The sequence below is a fragment of the Podarcis raffonei genome, chromosome 2, assembly GCF_027172205.1.
Source record: "Podarcis raffonei isolate rPodRaf1 chromosome 2, rPodRaf1.pri, whole genome shotgun sequence".
NCBI classification, from domain to species: domain Eukaryota; kingdom Metazoa; phylum Chordata; class Lepidosauria; order Squamata; family Lacertidae; genus Podarcis; species Podarcis raffonei.
In genome coordinates, this window is record NC_070603.1 from 38,082,040 (window position 1) to 38,101,534 (window position 19,495).

The 19,495-nt window shown below is 42.9% G+C and overlaps 1 protein-coding gene across 1 annotated transcript in view; it reads right to left on the bottom strand.

The window, feature by feature from the left end:
* TNRC6C (trinucleotide repeat containing adaptor 6C) overlaps positions 1-19,129 on the bottom strand; it is a 419,247-nt gene extending 400,118 nt beyond the window's left edge. The window contains exon 1 of the mRNA XM_053376050.1: positions 19,056-19,129. Within this exon, the coding sequence (XP_053232025.1) occupies positions 19,056-19,109 (54 nt within the window). The 5' untranslated portion in view covers positions 19,110-19,129. The remainder of the gene's footprint in view (positions 1-19,055) is intronic.
* Between the last annotated feature and the right edge of the window lie 366 nt (positions 19,130-19,495).

The window sequence follows — 19,495 nt, forward strand, 5'->3', positions numbered from 1 at the left end:
CCGTGTCAATCTGGAAACAGGAAAACTCACTCAATTGCCAGCTTTTTTGTCCTGTAGAAAAATAAAATGCCAATACCATGAATTTGTCTTTCTCCTCTCTTGTGCTACGGGTGATGATTGATTGTCAAGAAAGAGACCATATTAGAGCTGGAGGGGAGTTTCGAGATGAGGTTGACCATGCCCAGGTTTCAAAGAAGAGAGGATAATTTACATGAAACAAAGTAAGCCATACTTGACCATGACCTCATCTTGACTTCCGCATATATTAGATATGTTTTCTTAGAAAAGTGTTGCATCCATGATGCAGTACATACTACGAAGATTTGCCAACCCCCACTATGCTGGGACCTCAATGCGCTTATTAGACAAAGACCATTCCATATTACTTTATTCCATTATTGGCTGACATAACAAGGTCTTACAAATGCATGTTTGAATACATAACATATTTTGGTTATATTCCTTCAGAATGTTTAAGAATAGATAACTAGCCAAAGCTGCAGGATCCATTTCTAATCTCCTTCAAGTTTTAGACTCTTATTAAAATGTTGAATTCAGGTGGAATTGACAGTTTTGGCAAGACATCTGATGGATGAAAAACATGGTCCTTCAGCACATTTGATTGTGATACCTTGGCTTTTCTATGCTTATGTCATGGCTGGTGAATTTTTTTGGCTGTGACATTTTATTGCCAGCTCCAAACCCAACCTCCTGGATTCAAACAGACATTAGCCATCATGTCTCTCTCTCCAGCCCATTGTTTTACTATCTGTGTTACCTCATTCCTAACTTCATACTCTAAGCTTCCAGCCTACATTGCTTCTATTGCTTACCCCTCTCTACTGTAAGCTCTCTAACTGCAGAGGGATGGATGAGCCCTACTCAACTGGAGTCTCATTCCCAGTTCCTATGATCCTTTGCTGTCTTAATGGTCCATCATCCAGGTTATCACCTCACACATCACAGGAAGCACAAGTCTTAGCTGAATGGGCAGAACAAAGAGCGCCTCTCTGCAGCCAGCTGTAATGAGTGAATAGGACAATACAGGAAGATGCAGACATTTTGAGACCAATCATTCTGCACAGTCCCAAGGCTGACAAAGTGGACTAAGGACAGTATGTGCAGTGAACACTGAACTGGTCCTCAAATTAACTGAACATGCAGACACATCTGTGGTGAGTTTGTTTCCTCAAGATGACCATTCCCATTCACAAGGCAAACATCCAAAGGACTGTATGTTGCTGTTAAGAAAATTGAAGGTTGGCATCATGTTACGCCAACAACTGCCTGTGAAGTATTTTTTTACTGCAATGAACCACACCTTTCAGTGGGGAATGACTGAGGAAGGTAAATAGGCTTCATCCCTATTTAAGAATAGGCATGGCATCATCCCTACAGTGAAGTTTTCCAGGAAACTTCATTTAGCCTTTGTGGGAGGCAAAGTCAGCAAAAGTGTCATATCTGCTCACATGGAAAATGGAGGGGAGAGCCCTATAGCTCACAGCATCTGCCACCAAGTGTCCACAGCTGAGGGGATGGCTGGCAAAGTGTGTGCTGAGGTGGAAGGGACTAGACTAGCTTCTCATCCATGGATGGGGGCATTTCTAGGTAAATGGATGAGCAAGGCTAGAGGGGAGTGGGAATTCTGTGTTGCCTTTACCCAGACTTTGTGAAGAGCAAGCAGCTGATGTTTGCCTAAATGCCAGTGCCTGGTGCTAGACTTCAGAGGCATTTTCTTTTTAATAAATACAAGCCCATGGAAAGGTGGGAAATGATCACAGCTGCCCTGGTTTCTTCTAACCAAAACGCATGCAAATCTCATTTTTAAAAGAAAAGAAAAAATGAACCCCCCTTACATTTTGTGTCTGATTTGTGCATAAAACTTCCCCAGATTTACACAAGCCAACTCCATAAGTCATTCACTTCCCAATCGGGTCCTATATCTTGATGACCTTTTAGAAACCAATGACTGCTTTTCTGTTGTTATCCATAATTGGAAAAGCACTGGAGATAAGAAAATTTATAGCAATGAATGATCTACCTGAGCAAGACAATAAAGAATATCAGGCAGCAGGAAGGGGGAGAGATGGTATGAAAACACAGGCATGTGTGCACACCACATGCACAGAGGACAAAGATGAACTTTGCTTTAAAACGAGTTGTTCGTGCAACCCTGTCATCCTTCCATAAGACAATAAAAACGAGCAGGCAGCTAGAAAGGGAAGTGATATTATGTCTTTTTTTCCTTACTCACCCCTGCCTGACAGATCTGAATTGACCTTGGGTTACTCTTAATCCTTACCCACACATTCTCCCCTGTTTGCCCTTTTAACAGCAGCTGCTTCCTGCGAGTTGCTGTTGTTACAGATATTCATCCTTCTCAATCGGTGCTCTAATAAGCAGAGTAAGGACATAACTTTAGTGCCCTCAGGCAGCACCTCTTTGACCCTTGGATGCACTTTGGAGATGGATACGCAGATATTTGGCTATTCCAGTGTATTACAAGTCCAACAAAGGTAGCAGAAATGATCACATACTGGATTTGGTGTTCTACAATGGTGTGGATAAGATGGAAGAAGGAGTGCTATAATCCTTCCAGATGAAGATATTGACAACCAGAAGCGGTTTTAGTGTGTGTGTGTAGCCACAACACTTGCTTCCCAGCAGGTGTGTCACTTTTGGTTACCAGGAGGGAGGGATGAGGCAATGGGCATATCAGTGCAGTATGGGAACACAAGCAGGAATGCTAGATTGGCTCTACCAGTGCACAGTGCTGGCCTCCCTGGTGCCTCTCCCTCCTGCTAAATGGAACCTGCCAGGAAGCTCGTGATGTGACTCTGTCCCATCAGCTGAGCTGGTTCTGTTTACAGCTCAAAGCCTCCACAGGAGAAGGGGAAAATTCAGTTTGGTTCACATTTTAATGTAAACGTGCTTAATTCACAGTTCCCAAAAGATTGCATGCAAAATGAAATGCAGGTTTTGTGGGGAAATTCACACCACAGTACTCTGAATTTCATACACAGTTCTTCACATAAATATATGCATTTGGGGCAAATGTTCTAAAATGCATGTGTTAGTAAAAAGAAAACAAAAAAATGCATTGCACTAGAGTGAATTGCTTACAAAACCATGCATATTTGGCAAAAATCCATACAATGTGTATATTATGAGAAATAGGCACTGAAATTCTGGGAATTTTTTTTAAGGAGAACTGTCTTTTAAAACAATCAGAAACTGATGCAAAAATGTAGAGAACTGAATTTAAGATTGGAAACAATGAAAAATAGAGAAACCAAAATTGAAAGATTCACCTGTCCATACCTAGAGTAGTAGTTTCAATGGTCTTTCCTGTGATACCTGTGTATTCATTTGGTTTCCAGGACTTTCTGAAGGCTTGCACTGGCTACTTCAGGATGGCCTGATCATAATGAGGGGCTGGCCTTAGCTGTCAATATGATGGTCAATGTTGTCATTCATAGAGGGCCTGTTCCATGAATGTTTGGAGGAGTTGAAGGCCTTAAGAAAGTTGGAAAGATGCTTGGAATGTGTGACATTTGAGAACACTACAGTGGCCATTTAAAGATCTATGCTGCAGCAGTGATAGTGTTGTGCAGGAAATTCAAACCTCAAGGTGTCAGAATTGTTAGTAGCCCATGGTGACCTGTTTGCCAGAGTTAGTTGTTCATCTGACACAACGTGGACTTTGCATTTGGAGTATGTCCAAGCCAAAATCACTAGTATTTTGTTAAATTTGTTTGCTTTATTTTTGTTGTATAAGTCTTTACTCTGGGTGGTGTGTGAGATGTGTAGGAACATGCCTACCTTGGACTCTTATTCACTGTTGTGAAAATCTGGAATATTCCGTGCATGATGGGTGGCAAATCATTTTTCAACTGAATTCTGCTTAGTTACAGACTGGTTTTCTTGTCCTGGTAGATGATCTTCTACTGGAGGTTTCCTTCTCAACATTAGACTTTTCACCCTGGCTTTTGGCATGGAGTAACATCACGCATAACTGAACCAACAAAGTGACTTGATGGGCATCTATGAACAGCTTTGGATTACTTAATATAGAGCTTAGCTGGTCCAGATGCTTGCAGAGATAATATACAGAGGTGGAAGGGTCCATGGGATCCGTGGCCCTGGGTGCAACTTTGTGAGGGGGCGCAAACAGGCTCCTTCATCGAAGCCTGGCTCCAAGCGAGAAGGAGGTGCGCCCTGGCTGTGGCGCTAGTGCCTGGCTGTAGCTGCGCCCCCAGGGTCAGGCCTGACCTGGGGGAGGAGAGTACAAGAATGGGAGTTGTCTTGTGGATTTATTTGGGGATCTGAACTTTTATCATTTTTTTTTGTAGATATAAAGCAATTAGGAGAGATAATCAGAGGTCACATATTATCTACCAGTCCTGGAGTGGGAATCTTGGCTCTGCAGTACCAAGAGTAGTGAATGAAACTATTAGCATGATCGTTGTTATACTGAATTGAAAGCACAGGAAGAACATCTTTCATAAAAGTAGTTACTTTTTGTAGGTCATGGACTGATTCTTCGCCTGCATTTTCTATAGCTGACCATCACTGTGCTTATATAGCATGGATAAGTGCACCCAGGCTGGGAACATACATATGTGGAGTTCTGGTTGAATATATAGATCTGTGCCCCTCTCCACACTGATGTTTCTGTCTTCTTTTGCTGAAGTGCCTATATGCAGAACTGTTTCTGACTCTCTTTTAAAAATAAAATAAAATAAAATAAAAGCTCTTTGAGTAATGTGTTGATGAAGCTATGTATATCATGGGACTGGCCACCCCGTAAAAAAAGAAAGAAAAATGTGGCAGAGGCAGGAGGGTGTGTGTGTGTGCGTGTGTGCTACTTGTCACATCATGAGAATTATTCAGTGGGTGCCCATGACATTTGTGCTGCCAGAAACCATGTCAAATTCTAAGAAATGGTGGCACAATCTCCTGAGAGAATTGCGTTGTGCGACCAATGCAATATTTGAGCATTGGGAAAATGTGCTATCTTGGCAACAACGAAAAAGTGCCAAAGCTCAGTAGGGGAGCATCTGCTTGCAGATAGTCCCTGGTTCAATCCCCCTGCCGCCACCATAGCATTTCCAGGCAGGGCTGGGAGAGAACCCTAGAGAGCTGCTGCCAGTCTGCAAAAACAGTACTGGGCTAAATGGAGCAATGGTCTCACTCAGTATAAGGCAGCCACCTATGTTCCTGAAACATACTCAGAGTCAAGTAGTAATTTCATGCTCTTTCAGCTCATAGGAACAGTGATTGAATTTCCCCCCTGAACCTCAGGCTTTATATACATTATTTACACAATGAGTACCGTCTGACTGGTTGATTATGTGTCCCTCTTGGAGCCTGATTGGGCTGCTGCTGCAGGCCAATCAGTTGTTGCATCCTAGTATCCTACCAGCCTAATTGGCTGATTAACTTCCTCCTGGGGTCTGACTGGGCTGCTCCTGCAGGCCAATCAGGTTGTAGCATTCTAGCATCCTACCTGCCTATTGTTCTGGGATCCAAGCTTAATACATAACAGTTCCTATTAGGTGAAGCTGTCCAGGTTACCCGGGCCAGTGCTGCCATGCAGCAGGGTGAAGCAACTTCAGGAACCTGAAGGAGGTGAGGAAATAGATGAAGGCAAGAATTAGCATCTGAATGGTGCAGCAAGTATTCTGGAGTGTTGGTTCTACAGCGTGGGAAGGAACAACACCACTTGGGTTCCTCTTCAGGCAGCTAACATGTCTGTTGGGTCATCCACAACAAAAGAGTAATGGCTGCTTTCCTTATGCAAAACTGAAAGTTATTTTTTTATATCTATGAACAGATTGATTAGAAAGAGAGGGAGCAAAGAGGACCAACAACATTTGAAAATGATTCCCAGCAACATTTGAAAATGCTTCCTGTCATAAGATATCAGATTGCTACTGACAAAACATCACTAGCTTTGAAAAATTAAAGGATGGCTTTCATATATATATGAATATATATATTTATTTCCCCAGTCCTAGTGAAAGAACGTGCCTACAAGGGTTATTCACAGCCAGTGATTCAGAGATGAAAAGGTGCACGGAAGATAATTTGAAAGGACCGTTCACAGCATCCCACCCTGCTTTTGCATACACATCTCCTGGGGCAAGAGAAAGAGGCCCTGACAGAAAGCCGCTGACATTCCACTGTGAAGGGAGTGTTTAGTAGAGGCAGGTCGCCCAGATGCCATTTGACGCTGCAATATGCAACCTCAGGGAAATCACTTTACAGATGGGAGGAAGCGAGACACCCTGGGAGATAAAGCGTGGACAAGAGTATTTGCCTCACAGGGGTGGGTTGTCAGAATGGATTAATGTTGAGGCCGAGAGAGGGAATATGAGGTGACTGGAAAAGTGAAAATCTCATGCAATAAATTTATTCTCCTAGATGAGTTGGGGCAGTGGGGGGTTACAGTACACACATACCAGGGATTATGGTTTAAACGACAAACCCTGGTCAGTTTCAAAGCAAGCCAACTCCAAACTATGGGTTATGAAGCAGGCTTGTTTTATGAATCAGAGGTTTTTTGACATTGTGATTCCTGGTTTGCATGTAACAACAAGTGAAGAATCATGGAAGATTCACATACCCTCCAATATTTCTCTGATGAAAATAGGGTCATCCCATTCCATAATGATACTTTTACTATTTATACCCCACGCATCTTACTGGGTTGCCCCAGCCACTCTGAGCAACTTCCAACGTATATAAAAACACAATAAAACATTAAACATTTTTTAAAAAAACTTCCCCATTTAAGATTGCCTTCAGACAGCTCAGGGGTCAGATAACTCCATTCCCTCCAACATCTCTCCAATGAAAATAGGGACATCCTAAGGAAAGTGGGACATGCTGGGATCAAATCAGAAACCAGGACTTCCCTGGAAATAGGGACACTTGGATGGTCTGGATTCAGCTAACTCTGATTAAATCATTTCCCTGCTGGAGGGTTGGTGGTCACATGAGTCCCAGTGCCTTCAGTTTGTACCTTAGCATTATGGATGAAGGGTGTCCATGTGAGAATTAGGAGTGCAAATCAACCAAAATAAATAAATAATGATTTGATCCATTACTTTAGCTTTTAGGCCAGATTCCACAATTTTTTTGAAAAAAAGTAGTGTCAGTAATTAGGGGGGTGATTGCCATAATTTTCGAGTAGAACTAAAGGCCCTGCTTTTTAATTGAAGGATTTCAGTCATAAGGAGCAAAATCCATATCAGACCCAATGCAGCCCTAAGGCAAGCCCTGCTAAGTTCAGTGCAAATGACTGGGTCATCTTCATCTATAAAAACAGATGACATACCAGAAATGCAGGGTGAGGATTAAAAATTTTCAAATGCCAGAATTTCACAGAGACATAATTAACAGTGCCAGATTCAAACAAAACTGACATTAGATAGACAAATGGATAGATGTGGCCCAAGAGAATCTTCTGGGTGAAAAATGCCGCTAACCTCTTTGCTATTCCCAGTTTATTAAAGATGGGGGTCATGACAAGCAGCTGATTCTGTGCCTATAGATGCAAAAGATCTCTGAAACATGTGGGAATAAGGTTGAAGCCTACCATTCTGCATGGACTCTGCCCTCTGTATGGTGACATGAGAAAACCAACTGTACACCAACAACTTATACGTGGCTAGGGTCATGCAATTATGTAGTAAGAATACAACAAAAAACAATTCTAGCTATTTGAAGGGATAATTGTGTCTTTCAAAATCTTTATGTCTGAAAAAAGAAACCATGAAAGGCGTGTGCTGCAAAAGTAGCATACACACAGGTAAGAGGTAGAATTTGACTTCAATACCTCTTGTACAATAAGGAACTAGAGATGTAACATGAGCTACACTTCAAAGCTACCCCAAGTGCCAAGCAAATGAAAGCTAACAAAGAAAACCAACTCTTCAGCTCTTTGAGAGTCTTTCTCCTCCTCCTCGGCACTTTAGAAGCTAACTGGTTTATTGTGTTTTGAGCTTTCATAAACCACCTTCTTCATCAGATGCATGAAACACAAGTGGGAAAGAAATGAATTCAAGTGGCTGGCCAGGTCCCTTTCAAACTCCCTATTTCTTCTTCTTAATGCTTATTTAAAATGTGACGCTTAAAGCTTAACAAAAAGCTTTTCATCTGAACAACCCTATCTAGTTTAATGGACTGGGAATTCTCCCAATGAATCTTACCTACTGTTCTTGGGAAATCTGGGTGGGCAAGACAAAATGTTCTGTTCTAGCTGTCTTGTATTAAAGGAGAGCCTTTCTTAAACCCTATGAAGAAAAGAGGGCACTAAACTGAATGTGCTTACCCCTTTCCCCATCATATAATCACCATTAAAGAAAAAAATCCATTTTTGATGTAAATGGTCATTGTATCATTACAATGATAGCAATGGGTTGTCAATTCTTTGTGTGTGTGTGTGTGTGTGTGTTTTCAAGTCTTCAACACATGGATGGGGAATGTTTTTGAAGTTGAGGGCCACATTAAGAACAGAAGAAGAGCCACATTGTCTTATTGGCTAGGGCAAATTCCAGTCATGGGGTGGGACAAACCCACATATAATCACAAAAAGTCATTCCCCATTGAAACAGAGTCATTGGTAATTTCCCTTCCATTTTATTCAAGTACTCTTTTATCTTACAGTTTGCATGTGGCAACCCAATTCTCTAGCACCTTTAAGCTATTCTGACAGTGTCAAAGGCAAAAACTAATCAGTAATCCTAGTAGATGAATCATAATAATAATTTCTGGGCGGCTTCCAACAAAATATTTAAAATACAATGAAAAATCAAACATTAAAAACTTCCTGAAATAGGGTGGCCTTCAGGTGTCTTCTAAAAGTCAGATAGTTGTTTATTTCCTTGACATCTGATGGGACCACTGACCACAGGGTCAGTGTCACTACCAAGAAGGCTCTCTGCCTGGTTCCCTGTAACTGTGCTTCTCGCAGTGAGGGAACCTCCAGAAGGCCCTCAGAGCTGGACCTCAGTGTCCGGGCTGAACAATGGGGGTGGAGACACTCTCACAGGTATACTGGGCCGAGGCCGTTTAGGGCTTTAAAGGTCAGCATCAACACTTTGAATTGTGCTCGGAAACATACTGGGAGCCAATGTAGGTCTTTCAGGACTGGTGTTATGTGGTCTCGGCGGCCGCTCCCAGTCACCAGTCTAGCTGCCGCATTCTGATTAGTTGTAGTTTCTGGGTCACCTTCAAAGGTAGCCCCACGTAGAGCGCATTGCAGTAGTCCAAGCAGGAGATAACTAGAGCATACACCACTCTGGCGAGACAGTCCGCGGGCAGGTAGGGTCTCAGCCTGCGTACCAGATGGAGCTGGTAGACTGCTGCCCTGGACACAAAATTGACCTGTGCCTCCACGGACAGCTGTGAGTCCAAAATGACTCCCAGGCTGTGCAGTTCAGGGGCACAGTTACCCCATTCAGGACCAGGGAGTCCATGAGCTGGCCTCTCAGCCTCCAACTGTGTCAGGATTCCTGCCTCTCCTGAATTCAGGGTCATGATACTAAGGGGCTTGGGATCAAGATGTCTGAAAGACTGTCTTCTGCATATACTTAAGGCTTAAGCCTTAACAAGTGAAGCAAGGTAGGTGCGACCAAGGTGAGGGCATTCTTGGTTGGATACCCTGGTTGTGGAATGGCCTGCCCAGAGGCTCTTGTCTATTACCTTTGATATGGTCAGCTACTGTTTACATGGCCTACTGTTTACATGACGCTGAAAGCTGTCTGTGGACAAATGCCACCTCCTTTGGTCTGAAGCAAGATAAGCACCGCACCCCACAGTCGCCTTTGACTGGACATGCTGTGTATGTTTTAAGATGCTTTCTTCTCTCTATAGATATTTTCCTGCTTCAGGTTGTTTAAGAATATTGCATTATAACTGCAATTTTTATTTTATGTTTGTAAGTCAGACACAGAACAATATTACTGGACAGCCTTATATAAATAATATAGCAGATAAATAAATACAGAAAAACCCCTACATTTCCCTTCATACTGAATAAAAGAGATGCCCAACTGGTATTGAGATACACCGTTTATTTGGCAGTAAGCATAATTTCTGGAGATACTTTTTTTTCTCCTCTCCTCCTACACTAAAGACTGCTCCCTGTTTGCCTGTACAAGAATTTGGTAATACAATCAGACACTAATAAATTCATTTTCTACTTGACTGCTCATTCATTCAAATGTTAGTACATAGGAAGAATACAAGCTTTGCAATTGTGGGACTTGGCTAATCAGTTCATAATGAATAATATATATGAAAGAGATAACTGAGATAGGCACCCATCTTGCAAGCTGACTGCCAAAGGCAGATGGGTATGTTCACCATCAACCTTCACTTACTAAGAATGACCTTCCAACAGGGTAGAGCCAAATTCAGGGGCAGGGAAGATGATTTGTATACAAAAGGTCTCAGACACACACTCAGATAAGGGGTGTCAGGTATCATGGCAAGGGGGGAAATGCACCAAAGAACCTGGAGAATTTGCTTTAACCAATGGATGTAATTCCATTGTTCACCCCTTGCTATAGATCACCTTAAGCTCCATTGGAGGAAGGGTGATGCATAAATACCATGAAACACTAAGGTAACCTTAAAATGCCCTTGTGTACATTATCTATTTTCCTCCCTCACACCCCCACACTCCATGTGGCCCCAGGCACTGGCAACCCATGCTACACCACTGGTTGTCACTAGGCCCCAGTCATTCAATGTCAGCCAAATGAACTATGCTTAAACGTTAGGCAATTCCACACAATTTCCTTACCTTAACCTGCCACTTATTTCATTCCTCTGTCATTTATAAAAGTAAGCTTCAATAAAGGTATGATATACATATCAGGTCTACATTAGCAACACATTTTAGCACTGCTGTATAAATATAATTCTTAGTAGCTAAGGCTTAAAGGCGAAGAGGCTCAGAAAAACAGACTGAATTAAGCCACCACATTTCAGAGAGGTAAACACTGACGCAGGCTGCAATATACACCAGATTGTCCTGAATCTTTGTTCATCAATAACTCTGCTAAAGCTGGCTGCAAGGGAACAGGCAGCACAGAAATTCTGGAGTTGTTCATCTCCATGTACACCTTCAATTTGCTGGGCAGCCATTTTCCAAACTAGCAGCCTTTAAGCATCCGGCTGAACTGTGTGTTCTGTGCAGACAAGTCTTCCCCTATGCACACCTCATACAAAATCCAGACATGCACAATGAGCTCCTCCTGGATACTTCCCAAACATCCTTTCCTTTCGGGGGTGGGGGAGAGAAAGAGAGGGAGTGCAGGGCAGTTGTTTGTGCGAAAGGTGCCCCCATGTCATCTTGCTTTATTTTTTTGACATTGCAGAGCTCCCGAAGAGTGATGTGGTTACCAAGGAAACCAGCAAAGAGGTACACAGGGGTTGCCGCCACATTGTGAAGTGTGAAAAAATGCCAGCAATCCACGGCCAAACTCGCTTGGCTGGCGCTCTGCCAATTACTGCCAACGATATTGTATGGTTGGCAGGACAAAAGGGTGTCTTGTAAAAGGGAGTGGCGGTGATGGTAATAGTGGTGTGTGTGTGTGTGTGTGTGTGTGTGTGAGAGAGAGAGAGAGAGAGAGAGAGAGAGAGAGGGAGAGAGAGAGAGAGAGAGAGAGAGAGACTCTGATGCAGCAGCTTGAGCATCTGCTTCAGTATGAAAGGGTTAGGGGTCCCTGCTATAGGACAGCAGCCCAAAGTTATTCACTCACAGAGACATCTCTGCATTAGGAGTGGAAACATAAATTCATGCTGAGACGGCAGCCAAGGACAGCCAGTGGCAGGCAGCTGCGGCAGGCTCTACCTTTTTTATGGCTCCCATTATGAGAATTCTATTATGGTTGGCAATTTGCAATAATCAATTTGAAATCACAGTTTGATTAGTTAATCCACCTTTGCTTCATGTCTCTTGAGGATTTGACTCTGAAGGGAATTCAGGAGGTAAAATCAACAGCACACCTTTTTGTCGATAAATAAACACGCACGTGTGTGCACATTTATACAGGTTTGCATATATCAAGAGAGGCCAATTCAGAGCTCTCATGAAATAGAGAACTCTGGAGTAGTTCACACTGAGCTCCCAGTACCAATTACCAAAGGAACTGGCCCCTTCAACAGCAAGAGTGGGTTTAGTGTAGTAGTGAAGAGTCTAGCTGGCAACTCAGGAAGTTGCGTTGCAAAAATTCACCTATATTGTGAACCCACTAAGTGGTCTTAGGAAGCCACCATCTCTCAACTTCAGTCCCCGCCTTCCCCATCAGTAAAATGAGATGGAAATAATACTGACCTAATTTACAGGATTGTTGTGTGGATTACAGCAAAATAAGGGTGGTAGCATGCTTTGAATGTTCTAAACCACTCTATAAAGGCTTAAGCATGCTGCAATGGCAGTGAAACATGGAGATGAAATACACCGAAACTGTTTAAGTAGCTGCACTACTGGGCCTTCTTTCCTTCATCCCTTCACCAACTTGGCACCTTGCCAGCACAGCTAGGGCTGATGGGAGTTGTAGTCCAAAACACCTGGAGGATGCCAGGATGGTGAAAACTGCTTTAACTCATGCATGTTCACCTTGAATGTTGTACTAGGGTAGCCAAGGATTAATGCGACATGAGCAGAAATAGCTTGGAGGTGGAGAAAATTGGTCAACCAGAAAAACAGTAAGAGGTCTGCTTCTGTGTACATTCAGGAAAAGATATGTGGTATGCAGCTTAATAAAACCTTTAAAACAGCAGGAGCATATGAAGACTCTGCATATGGTCAGAGAATTTTTCACTCCATAAAAATTTATTTTATCTTCTGATTGTTGTTTATTATACATATATTGTGGTGCTTCTGCAGCTTTCATTATAGCTAACACTGTTATCTCTCTTTTTAAAACCACCCTTTGGATCCATTGTGGAAGGAAAGGTGGAATACAAATATTTCAAACAAACAAGACTTGTGAACACCACACACCTCTGACTTTCTGTTTGTTTTAATGGCAAGAGGATTCCATGTGCCTTAATGGTACCCACTCACTCACCATCTTTTTATTTTTAAAAATCTGTGTTGTAACCTTGGGTTGCTACTCTATTGTCCTAATTTGAGAAAGCGAACATGCTATCATTTACATGGGCACACCCCACATAAGAAGGTAAATAGAGCCCTGCTGGATGAGGTCAAAGGCCCATCTAGTCCAGTGACCTATTTTCCAAGTGGTCAACTGTTAAATTCTGGGTGAACATATCAGACGACACAGCGATTCTTCAAACAGCTCTTGTTTATTCACAGGCCAGAACTGAACTGAAGGGTTCAGCCAGCCTGCTTATATAGAGCTCCACTACAATGCAACTGTAACCACTTTCTGTAACTATCCAATCACTGAACGTCACTTTCAATCCCTGATTTGCATATGTGGACCTGAGTGAAAACTATCTACAGTATCCCCCTGCTGGCCCAGGGTGGGAACTTCAGTGCATAACAGGAACCAATACAGTTCTCCTTTTTCACAGTTGCCTTCCCATTCACCAAAATTGCTTATCTTTTAGTCTAATTTAGGGGCATGTTCCACTGCTCAAAAACAGCTGTTAACACCAAAGCAGTGTCATACCTTGGATCCCAGTAGACACCAGGGGCTTGGGAGCAAGTGATTCACATTTAAAAAAGAAAAATCAAGTCCACGCAGCGCCAGCAGCAACCTTCAGAAGAAAGAATCAATCTTGCTGCAAGTGGTGTTACCTGGGAAAGTAATTAGGGATGGTATTTACAGCCTTGCTACCATTTTAATGTTGTTTTGCATCTGTTCTCCTTACACTTGGAGAATAGACATAGAGGGGAACATCTGTTTTCAGCTGCAGTCAGACGCGACATTCCCCAGCCAGAGATTTCCCTGCTGTTTCAACGGGCTTTAATTATGTCTGTTTCCGTAACCAGGGTCAACTCCCCTACTGCAGACAGACACAAGCCTTAGCTTGGCTCTGAGCCTTTAAGTAACCTGGTGCTGCTCAGGTTTCCTTTCTTTTGCCTAATCCCCTGCTCACTACAGTAATATGCCAGAGAAGTGCAGATGTCACCTCCACTTTGTAGAGACAGACAGGCATCTAGGCTGAGGGAAGAGACACCACAAAGGAGTGGAAAGCACCATAATCAGGGTCTTATCCCAACTGACAAGATAAAGAGTATGAAGGGAAGAGAAGGATCCTTCTGAATGAACAGGCAGCCCTCGGGGCCCTGTCAGTTCCACTCACCAGGAAGATCTATATGGAAATCTGTCAAAGAAATTTGGACAAAGCTAGGAGGAAGCTTTAAAAAGGTACTTGTAACACCTTCCCAGTTTATATACAAAAATCAACCCCCCCCCCAAAAAAGGGTCATTAAGCATGGGAAAGGGCATGTCCATTTGCAATCGAATTGCTGGAAGAAAAAGATGTCCCTTAGCCTCAGGGCTCAGTGCAAACTCTATTCCTGAAAACAGTTTTACTGCATTTGCCAAGAATTTCTTGCCCCAAGGTGCATACAGATTATGTCACCACTGGATGTCACTCTGCTTTAGAAACTCTCAGGTTTTTCCTTTGCAATCCTGCCTCTACAGTAATTCAAAAGGCGGGCAGTAGGGGTTTGACCCTCAAAGTTGGGTAGAGAAAAAAACTTTCAGTTCCAATACCAAGGACTTGTCCAGACAGCTCTAATATTAGAGATTCAGATCACTTCCAATTCCTACAGTCCAGATGTGAGAGACTGCTGAATGGTGCACACAGCATAACAAAGACCAGCTGTGGTGGCTTCCTGCGAGTGATCTGTGGGAAACACACTTGCCCTTGTCTGGGGCAATTCAGAAGCTTCTAGTTTTGTGCCACAACAGGCAATCAGGACAGGAAGCTACCATCTGGGCAAATACTAATGTGACAAAATCCCAAGACAATAGCAAGCAGCTTTGCTGAGGGGGTGCTCTCTGCTTCTCTCTCTGTCTCTCTGTCTCTCTCTCTCTGTCTCTCTCTCTCTCTCTCTCTCTCTCTCTCTCTCTCTCTGACACTCAGACACACACAAGCGTCTCATTCTGGAATAGGATATATTCAGCAGAAAATAAGAATACACACAAGTTCCAAAACTAAGGAAATACTTTGCTCGCTAGTCTTATTTCCCAACAGATGCTGAATCTGATGCTTCCATACAGATACAGTTTGTTTTGTGAAGAATGGGAGGAATCCACCATAAAGTGATCATTCCATTAGTGCAAGCATTCTGGCTTACTAGAAAAAAACAACCCCCCTTCCCTCCCCAGTGCTGTTCCAGGGGTTCTTCAGGATACACACCCTCTGAGCCAATTTAAGGGGGTGGGAGGAGGGGGGGGATAGAAGATTCATGCTAAAGCAATCTTGCACTACAGTTCTACTCTCTTTTTTAAAAGTCAGGTTTTCTGTGGTCTTAAAAGAGACAGAAGAAACACCAGCTATGAAAACACCCCCTGCTCCCTAACTCCTTAGGGTCAGGAATATTGAACTCTGTGGCACTCCAGGTATTACTGGACTCCAAATCCCTTCAGCCCCAACCAGCATGGCCCATGCTCATGGATTGTGGGAGATGTAGTTCAACAACTTCTGGAGGGCCACATGTTCACTGCCCCTGCCTTAGAACAGAGAAAACCCAACAAGGGGGCTGGATTCAAAGAGCATCCACTAGCGCACTGGGGCTTTCTTCCCTCGCGTTCCTCTGTGCACCCCCTGTACACCCCAAATTGGCTGGGCTGGAGGGAGAACCTCCCAGAACAGTGCATCGAGGGCGGGAAATTGTTCCATTGGGCAAGAAGAAATGCTCCCATTGATGGAGTGACCTCCTTAGCGCTGCATTGAATTCCTCCCAGAAAGTTTGGACATATTCCAGGAATGTAAGAATCCTCTCTTTTTAAAAGAGGCTATACTAAACGTTAGCAATATGCTTTTTCACTAAATTCCAGTCTGACTTGAACACTTCTAAAATAATCATGATGCTGATACACATGTTCAAGTACTACTAGCGGTAAGGGGAAAGCACAAAACGCTATACTTTTTTTACTGCTGGTGTATAAACTTCCAGGAATAATTCACAATATTTCTTCACCTAGGCACACTGCAGCAAGATCACCACTATTAATATGCAAGCGTTAGTAAAAATGGACATACTCGTAGGAGTGAATATTACTTGTAGCATAAACAAAGACACCAGTTGGGTTTAATATCACCAATATCATCCCACTGTCACCATCAGAACTAGCATAAAATACTGGCTGTGTACACAAGGCCAACTGCTAAATTAACACACCTCTGTAATTTCCTCCTAACCCTTATTTATAAGGCAGAGGGAGAAAAAAACACATCCCTTTAGAACCTGACATTTTTACCCAAAGCACAAGCAAAATAATTCTAGAAATAAACCCTAGAAATGGTTTCTGAAAGTGTGATAAGGGACATAAATGCATACAGAGCAGGAAAATCCCAGAATGTTTCTAAATGCCCGTTTCCTTTATATACACACTCCAATACAAATTGACCCAGCAGAGGAACCTTTCACATGTGTTTAACATCCACCACAAGATGGCTCCCTGTGCATTTCATTTAACCAGTCCATTCACTTTCTTCAGTTAACTGAATATACTGCCTCACTAATTGTGCTGCCTGCTTTTAAGGAATTGCCTCTTTCCAAGACACCTATAGAACACAATGAATACACCTCTGTCTCAGGAAAGTAAACAGGAATTAAACAATAGAGAATTGCTATCAATCTGAGGCACTCCTTGTAAGTTTTCTTGGAACACTAGGCTTGCCATTGTCGGAGTACTCCACTAAATATTCCTTTAGTCTGATCCAGCAAAACAATTCATGACCTTGCTTTGCAAGTTTAACCTTAGAAACACCTGTCCCCCTCCTTTCTCTGATCTTGCTGTTCATACAAGCAGAATGGGAGCAAGGAAGCAGATCAGAGATGGGGAACCTGTGGCCGCAATATGTTGTTGGACATAATCACACATGAACTCCAGCCAGCAATGCCAATGGAGAGGGATGATGGGAGCTGTAGTCCAGGAACACCTGGAGGGCCACAGGTTTCCCAACATCATTGGGGCCCCTGGTAGTCTTAGCAGGTGCAACTGACAACAGCAGTGGTGTGATCTGTGGCAGGCAGCTAAAACCACCCCCCATTTTAATAACCTAGAATATCCTGAAATAATGTTACTCAGAGATGCTGAAAGGATTTTAAAGGAGTGTATGACTTCCCAGACCCATCCACTAAAATGCTGGCATCCACCTGTCTCGAGAGATAATGGAATGCACCTCCAGGGGTGAAGTCAAACTGCTGCATTAGCGGTACCAAAGTGACCTCCATAGGGCACAAGCCTGGGCAGTGTGTATGGAAGTCCTGGGCTGCCCACACAACAAGACCCCTCTCTCATCCTTGCTGATGTGGTCCAAAGGAAAGCAGAGCAATATGTTTGGCACCAGTTTGGCTGCAGGAGTTGCCAGAAGATGGTGTACAAAGCACCACCCAACCATCAGGGACTCCACTCCAAATTCTTGTAGGGTTTACTCCTTAGCCTTTTCTTCTCCTGAAGGTACCCATCCATTACTACCAGATAAACTCAAGGTCAGGGAAAAAGATAGCAGCCCGTGGCAGACTTTGGGGTCTCAAATTTCAACAGTGCGCTGTGCAACACTAAAATTTAGTGCTCCCCAATCTCTCTCACTCTGTTCTACAGCATTGGTGTGGTGCAACCCTCCAGTGCTGTTCAAGCAGTTGCACTACCCTAAAACTGCCTCTGTAGGTAGGATGGAAAACTATGTTTTATTTTTGTACCACCTTTTACTCTAAGGAGCACAAGGTGGTGTGTGCATGGTTCTCCTCTCTCCTTTTCTCTTCACAACAACCCTATTACACTGAAGGACAGTGACTGGTCCACTGTCATCCAGTGAGCTTCATGGCTGAGCAGAGATTCGAACCCTGGTCACCCAGATCATAGTCCAACACTCTGTCCATTGCATCACACTGGCTTTCAAGGTTCCACATGTGACCAGTCCCTCCTGGGCAGAGAAGCTAAGTTAGGTTGAGTGTTGTTGTTGGGGCATTTGAACCTTCTAATACCCTCAGTCATATGAGTCTTTCTGAAGAAAGGGTTCAGTAATCTGTGCAGGGGAAAGATGGCAATTACAAGTGGATTAGTAAATTAAGAAAAGGATAATGGAAGGCAGGAGTTCACATCCTCTCCATTTGCCAGAAGGAATCAGGTACATGTGGTTTGTGTTATGTGAGTCCTGCATACCACACTTGTGATCAAGTCATAGAATAAAAACATTTCTATGGAGTCTGGAAAACATTTGAAATATTATACTTCGAAATACAGCATAACCTCCAATTATCCAAGTCTCTTAGGCTGCAATCCTATACTCACAGACTCCCACTGAACTCAGTGAAGCTTACTTATGAGTAGGCAGGTATAGGAATGCATTGTTCGTTACCCAAGTTCACTTTTTGTTGTCCCTTGAACTAGCTCTCTATATTAAGCACCCCATCCTCTGCCACAGACATCTGGTTATCCATACATTTTGGATGCCTCCCAATGCTCTCTGATAAATGAGAACATACTGTATATACATTACCTTTCAATCTATAAAGGTACGTTTTACTGTTGGAAACCACAAACCTGCATATAATTCATTGCATCATTTAAAGTGTCATTAGCAAATGTTAAAGTTTCCCAAAGTTAGTACACACTATCCCAGCTGTGGAAGACAATATATTTGTAAAGCAGCTAGGATTACAATCATAAATAGGTACAAAATGGAAGGTGGAACTGATCCAATGCTAGCTATAAATCCTGTGAAAAACCAACCATCAAAATCCACAGTAGTAGGGGAAATGTCACAACTAGAAGTCATGACACTCATCCCCAGCTCCACCACTGCTCAATAGCCATGATGACCTAATCAAAGTTCCACAAAATACAAGCCTAGTCTGCAACCCCAGTTCACATAGTTCTTACCTGGCTAGGTTGGGCTGCAGAATCTTTGATGCTGACCTTCCCATGAAATACCATTCAAACCCATCCTCCCTGAAGATCTTCCTGAAGATCAGTAGCATCCCTGTGGGAGGAAAAAAAGAAGATGAGCTGAAAGGAGGAAGAAGAATCAACTCACAATGACAAGCTGACTTATTTGTATTGCTTTATATGATGTTGTACGGATTTATTTTCTCTGTTTGTTGACACTATGATTCTTTTTTGTTCTAAATGTGTTTTGAAGTTGTTCTATTTACTACTGTTCATTTGGTATTTTTCTGAGCCACTTTCAGCACAATTTCAAGGAGAAGTGGCATATAAATAAACTGATGATGATGGATACTACAGAGGAAAATAATGCTGAGAGCATTAGGGCTGATCTGGATGCACCCTCACAGAATTCAGTCAAAAACTAATAATCCAAT